Below are 7,007 nucleotides of genomic sequence, written 5' to 3' on the forward strand. Positions count from 1 at the left end.
ATGATGTAAAAGTTGTAATTGACAACAACTAACAATGCTCTAAAGAAATATGGAGATTACACCTGCTGTGTACTGTGACTATTTGAACACCCTCTCTTTCTTTATGGAGAGTTGGTCTTCCCCTATTTCAGATGTCAATATCAGTTTGTTTATGGATGATTACGATGGATAATCAATATGGAGCCTTGGCTGGAAAGTGGAAACACAAGTTCTTTTCCATGGGGTGTTGGTGGGGCCAGCTTGGTTTTCTTGGCACGGACCAGGGAAGGAAAAACCCAAACAGTCCAGTACCATGACCAGCTCACTTCCTGCTCTTGTTTCTCCATCCGTCCTGTCCTCCCACTTCCTCAGGTCTCCTCACTTTCACCCATGTCTGATTCATGGAGCACCTACATCCGATAACGCCTCATGTTTGGATGAGACACGCAACCAACCATTACTTTCCCACACTCTCCCTCTAGCATAACCCCATTCAAGTCTGCAAGACACTGCAGCATGAAGGAGTTCAATTCGATATACGCACCCAACTTAGATTTTGGTTAATCAACCAATGTCATGGATAAATATTGACATAACACATAACAAAATAAAATTATAACCAAATGACAGTAAGCAAATGTAGATTTATAAAAAAATAGATTTAATGGCATTATATTGTTATAAACCTATTGAACCATGTGCCTTCCTATCATACCTTGAACCTGAGTTATAATGCCTTTTATAAACACGACCAGTAGCTTTAATATGAAGTACAGCAGTATAGTACTTCAAATACCCTAATGAATGAACCTCTGACATGCAATCTGCTTTACAGAGACATCTGCTTTCACATGGAAAGTAAGGCAGTCTTTCTGAGAGCAACAACAACCAAAACTAATGCGGAAAAAGACCATGTTGGGTCAAGTAATGAATCCAAATTGGGTAATGCAGAATAATCTCCTCTTTATCCAAAGTGTGGGTTGTTGGATGGAGTTGATACTCCAGCCTACACACCCATTCAGTCACTCCCCTGGTTTCCTCATAGCAGAGACAGACAGATAGACAGCTGTGGGGACTGTGCTGAAGGACACAAACAGCTGGGAGAGGACTAGTGCTTTAGCTACCACACATTTTTTGGATAACACACACTGTTTCTGTTGAACTGTTTCAGCTGGCCTCAACCTTTGAGTTTTTTTTATTATTGTAACGTCACCTCCACTCTGACTGGAAGTGTCACGTTCGTCGTAAGGATCGGACCAAGGCGCAGCATAAGTAGAGTTCCACATAATTTTAATAAATCGAAACTCACTGAACAAAACAACCGACCGACCGACCGACCGACCGACCGACCGACCGACCGACCGACATGTGCCACTACTGATGTGCACTAAGGCAACCAAACATAGACAAGATCCCACAACACAAATGAGGAAAATGGCTACCTAAATATGATCCTCAATCAGAGACAACGATAAACAGCTGTCTCTGATTGGGAACCATATCAGGCCAACATAGACATACAAAAAACACTAGACATACAAAAACCCTAGACATACAAAAACTAGAGTACCCACCCTAGTCACACCCTGACCTAACAAAAATATATAGAAAAACAGGGATAACTAAGGTCAGGGCGTGACAGGAAGACATTTTTACCAGCCAAACTCCTTGGATCATATTTAAAAAATGTTATAGGAAGAGATGCTTTTGATGATCACAGTAACTCACCGATAATCCATAATAATCCAATCTGTTATACCCATCCACAGAGCCTCTCTCTGAGTACGTGCTACCATAATAACACAAATCTGAACAAACAGATTACAGATTACATACATTTCCTCCTGCTCTTCAGAGTCCTGTAGCTACTGTGCATAACACGCTTTGCATAACAGTGTGTGGTAATATTTTTATTTTATTTGATTTATTTAACCTTTAATTAACTAGGCAAGCCAGTTAAGATTTTATTCTATGAGATGACAGTCTGGCTCAGACAGAGGCACATAAACTGTTTTGTTCCCCTGGTTGAAAGGATTTGAACTCTTGTCTTACAAGCACAGCAACCGGCAGAATTAAATTAATAGACAAGTATTCAGAGTAGGAAGAGACTGTACAGTACATGTTTAAAACAGACTTGGCTTTTACATTTTTGCAGAAGCTCTTATCCAGAGTAATTTATCGTAGCAATTAGGGTTATTAAGTGCCTTGCTCAACAGATTTTTCACCTAGTCGGCTCGGGGATTTGAACCAGCAACATTTAAGTTACTCTTATCCACTAGGCTACCTGCCATAGCTTCTTACTAACAAGGGGGAATGTAGATGTCTCACGGTACTACATACTTACAACACTGTTTTAAAGTGTTAGTGGTGATAAGGAGACTGTGTGGTGTAAAGAACATTAAAGTACTACTTAAGTCGTTTTTTGGGGGGTATCTGTACTTTACTATTTATATTTTTGACAACTATAACTTCCTAAAGAAAATAATGTACTTTTTACTCTATACATTTTCCCTGACACACAAAAGAACTCATTGCATTTTGAATGCTTAGCAGGACAGGGAAATGGTCCAATTCACGCACTTATCAAGAGAACATCCCTGGTCATCCCTACTGCCTCTGATCTAGTGGACTCACTAAACACACGTAAATAAAAAAGCAAGAAAAAGATGTCGTCTTGTTTGCTTAATATGAGGAATTGAAAATAATGTATAGTTTTACTTTTGATACTTAAGTATTTTTAAAACCAAATGCTTTTAGACTTTTACTCAAGTAGTATTTTACTGGGTGACTTTCATTTTTACTTCACTCAAGTTTGGTAATTGGGTACTTTTTCACCACTGTTTTCTGAACTCGTCCGTACTTCCACTTCTTCATTCTCTTTAACATGACATTGACCGAACAGCCTTATAGGAACTGAATTTCTCACTCAGGTCTGAGCTCTGGCAAGAGGCCCCTTCGTTCACCCTGGACAGTAGTCATCCTGTGTCTGAAATGACAGAACAGCATCCAAAGAAAGTGCAGCTGTGTAGTGGCCAGCCTAGGGCTATTAACTGTTTCCTTCATGTTTATATTATGGAGGTTAGGCATATCTATATGATGCCCCATAGTTGTCCATATGTATAACCCACTATCTCATAGGTTCAATGCTGGCTTTAGGCTCTGGGTTCTTATAGACCAGCGCGATCTCATGGTTCTTTTTGGGGCGCTTTTTCAGGCAGGCAGCAGAGAGGCTGGTGGTTGTCGGTCTATTTCCAGTGAGAGCTTTGACCAGCTTAGAGCGGTAGTGATCCCCAGCCAGGAAATACAGGAGGGGATCAATACAACTGTTCACACTGGCCAGAGGCCTGGTGATCTTATAGGCAAAGTTGACGATGTTCAGGAATTCACATTTGGCATTCAGTACACGGTAGGTATAGTAGAGGGTGCGTGTGATATGGAAGGGTACAAAACACACGGCGAACACCACCAGCACCACCACAATTAACTTGATGGACTTGGTGCGTGAGGGTGAGTTCTGCTGGCTGGGCGAGAGCCCCCGTCTGGGCCGACACAGAGCCAGTGCCATCAGACAGTAGCAGACCATGATAACCATGAAGGGGGCGCCGAACAGCAGGACCATGACCGCAGAGCTGTAGTCCACATACTCCTCAAACTGCTCGGGATTGGTCGTATCGTGACACATCGTGTCGTTGTCCCTCTGGCTGGTGGTGACAAAGATGAGGTTTGGCACCAGACACGCCGTGACAGCAGCCCACACCATTCCACACACGGCGTGGGCATGGCGTGGCTTCACCATGGTCAGGGCCTTGATGGGGTGGCAGATGCCCAGGTAGCGGTGGACGCTGATGCAGGTGAGGAAGAGGATGCTGCTGTAGAGGTTGGCGTAGAACAAGAAGCGGACAATCTTGCAGGCGGCCACGCCGAAGGGCCAGTGGCTGCGGTTAGCGTAGTAGTAGATGAGGGTGGGCAGGGAGAGAACGTACAGGAAGTCTGAGAGGGCCAGGTGGAACATGTAGACGGTGCTGGTGTTCCACGGTCGCATCTTGGTCAAGAACATCCACAAGGCCACAGAGTTAAGCACCAGACCCAGAACACACACCAGGCTATAGGAAACAGGCAGTAGGATGTACTTAAACTCCTCATCAAAGCGACAGGTCTCGTTGGAATAACCAGCACTCAGAAGAATGGACAGGTTCTGCACAAGGTGGCTGTTAATGGCTGAGTCCATCTTCTGTCTCTTCAGCAGAGATCTAAGGCTTGGATTGTAATATCTGTGGAGACATTGAATACATTTGGAATCGACATGGCATCACTCTGAAAACGACATTTTCACCAATAATAATAATAATAATAATATATATATATATATATATATATATAGTATGAATTCTAATTTTGAAGCAGTTCAATTTTTTTCCAGAACGAAAAATATTAACAGCATGTTGTGTTAGAAATACAAATGTCTTGTTGACATATTTGAAGAATGAACTGAAGTTCAACATGCTCATAAAAGTTTACTGCACTGCATATAGCCAGGGCTGGCTCCAGGCATAAGCAATATAAGCAATATACTTTTTTGTAGGAACTCAAAGTCGGGGTCGCAACTTGTTGAGAGTTAGAATAATAGAATAGACCAGGTGCAAGTTCGAATTTTGGTTGTGCATTAGCAGTTTTTCTCTTGTTTCTTCAGTCACTGACTGTCACTCAATTAGCCATGTCAGCTAAGAATTTGATATGTTAATATGTTAGTCTGCCAGTTATCTAAACGTGTTGGAATCATGGCTGAATACCAACCGGGCACGCAGGGCACATTGATTTTGTTAGTCACTCTCGCTCAGATATCTTTAAATTCGTTTTAAACGGCAAAAACACTTCACCCCACCCCATGGCAAGATGGGTATAATTGCAGAAATTAACATGGCAACATTTGATCATTTTATGTGTAGAACTGCATAAAATACATTTTTCAAAGGTACATTTTTCTCTCAGCTGTCAAAAGGTTTCCACTAAAAGATTAGGCCTGTTTGGTGTGCCACCCCAACCGAAAAGGCTAGAGCCTGTTCTGCTCTGCCTAACCTAAAAAAATAGTTTTAATTTCCTACAAAGCCTATCCTGAAATGAACCCCAAATATCGAGCTATAACCATAAACTGAGAACATTGGTATTGTATCTAAATATGTAATCTAAATAGTTCGGCGGAAGATTACAGCGAAATGCGCGTATGATTTAAACAATACATTTTAAAAATTGACGAGGATGCGCACTTCTAGAAAACCTGGCAAAGCAATGTGACTCGTCGTAATAATTGTAATATAGCTAATAACCCGGACATAAGGGTTAACTTCAACGTTGAACTGAGATGTACAACTTACCCACCGTAGATACAAAATTGACTTGCCGAGACGTACTTGATTTGTGACCGCTGCTCTCAGCGCAGTGAGTGCACTATCTCTGCCAACAGCTTGGATAGAAATGGGGTATGCATGCGTCTGACTGACTGTCTGGTCTAAAGGAAATATGCCAGGTTCTTCTCATCCTTCCCCCTGAAATACAACTCCGATATTACTGAGGCAAGTTATTCGTTTTAAACCCGATATTCAATCAATATTTTTGCATGATAATAACACTGATTTCAAATAGTGCTCAATATTAACTTTTTGATTACTTCTAGTTTGTGCCTTTTGAAGTGATGTAGCATAATTCTCACAATATTGCTTCATGTACACAGAGTGTACAAAACATTAAGAACACCTGCTCTTTCCATTAAATAGACTGACCAGGTGAATCCAGGTGAAATCTGTCATCCCGTATTGATGTCACTTGTTAAATTCACTTCAATCAGTGCAGATGAAGGGGAAAAGACTGATTTAAATGAAAATAGTTTTAACCCTTACGACAATTGAGACATGGATTGTGCGTGTGTGACATTCAGAGGGTGAATGGGAAAGACAAAATATTTAAGTTCCTTTGAACGGGGTATGGAAGTAGGTGCCAGGAGCACCAGTTTGTGTCAAGAACTGCAACACTGCTGGGTTTTTCACGCTCAACAGTTTCTCGTGTGTATCAAGAATGATCCACCACCCAAGGGACATCCAGACAACTTGACACAACTGTGGGAAGCATTGGAGTCAACATGGGCCACCATTCCTGTAGAACTCTTTCGACGCCTTGTCGAGTCCATGCCCCAACAAATTGAGGCAGTTATGATGGCAAAAGTGGGTGCAACTCAATATTAGGAAGGTGTCCTAAATGTTTTGTACACGCAGTGTATTTTCAGGAATTAGTGATTTCTCAAAAATAAATTATTCACATATAACCACAACCACAAATATCATATCAAGTAGAAAAACACAAACACACGGCGTATGGAGCCGTGTCAGGGACCAAATTGGGAAGTCAAATTGATGAGATGTGTTGACACTGCGTGCATGTCTGACCTCCTAAGTCTGCAACTTCCTTTCAATAGAAGAGGAATCAACCCTAACAATTTCATGAGAACTGGCACATAACCAAAAGCGCCGAAATCTTATGACTCAACACTGTCGGCGACCCACTGTGTATGAAATTGGAAACAATCTGTAATAAATCAAAGTGGAACTAACATGAACTGCGATTAGCTGTATAATGACCTACAGTAGGGCCTACTGCACTAGCCTACTAATTGACCAGGGCAGCTGTATCAATATGCAGAGTGATGCAAGACTTTTATAACATTCCTGTGAAGCTCAGATGATAGCCCATGGCCCTTGCAACACTAGTGTTGTGGGTTCTATTCCCACAGGGCACCAAGAAAATATATGCACTCACTACTGTAAGTTGCTCTGGATAAGAGCATTTGCTAAATGGCAGAAATTTAAATAGCCTTTGTTTATGTATTTGATTTTCCAAATGAGTGTTAAGGTTAATATACCGTGAAAGTGATTAATCAGACTGTATTCTACCAAAAAGTATGCTACTGTTTCTCTCTGTCCTGCTTGTCATCATTCTCATGTTACTCTACTGCCAGCCAAGCCTGATATCGGTGGGTC

General features: G+C 41.6%; 1 protein-coding gene across 2 annotated transcripts; it reads right to left on the reverse strand.

Moving 5' to 3' along the window:
• Positions 1–619: 619 nt before the first annotated feature.
• LOC135526336 (P2Y purinoceptor 4-like) lies at positions 620–5,468 on the reverse strand. 2 transcript variants are annotated; one of them, XM_064954629.1, is made up of 2 exons: positions 5,356–5,468; positions 620–4,250 (listed from the first exon to the last, which is right to left on the reverse strand). In XM_064954629.1, exon 2 carries the CDS (start codon positions 4,205–4,207, stop codon positions 3,107–3,109), a length of 1,101 nt encoding a protein of 366 aa, XP_064810701.1. In that variant the 5' UTR covers positions 4,208–4,250; positions 5,356–5,468; the 3' UTR covers positions 620–3,106. The 2 variants fall into 2 exon arrangements, with proteins under 2 accessions (XP_064810701.1, XP_064810700.1); XM_064954628.1 differs by having other exon boundaries at positions 5,352–5,468.
• Positions 5,469–7,007: the final 1,539 nt, after the last annotated feature.

The sequence above is a fragment of the Oncorhynchus masou genome, chromosome 32 (genome assembly GCF_036934945.1).
Source record: "Oncorhynchus masou masou isolate Uvic2021 chromosome 32, UVic_Omas_1.1, whole genome shotgun sequence".
NCBI lineage: Eukaryota > Metazoa > Chordata > Actinopteri > Salmoniformes > Salmonidae > Oncorhynchus > Oncorhynchus masou.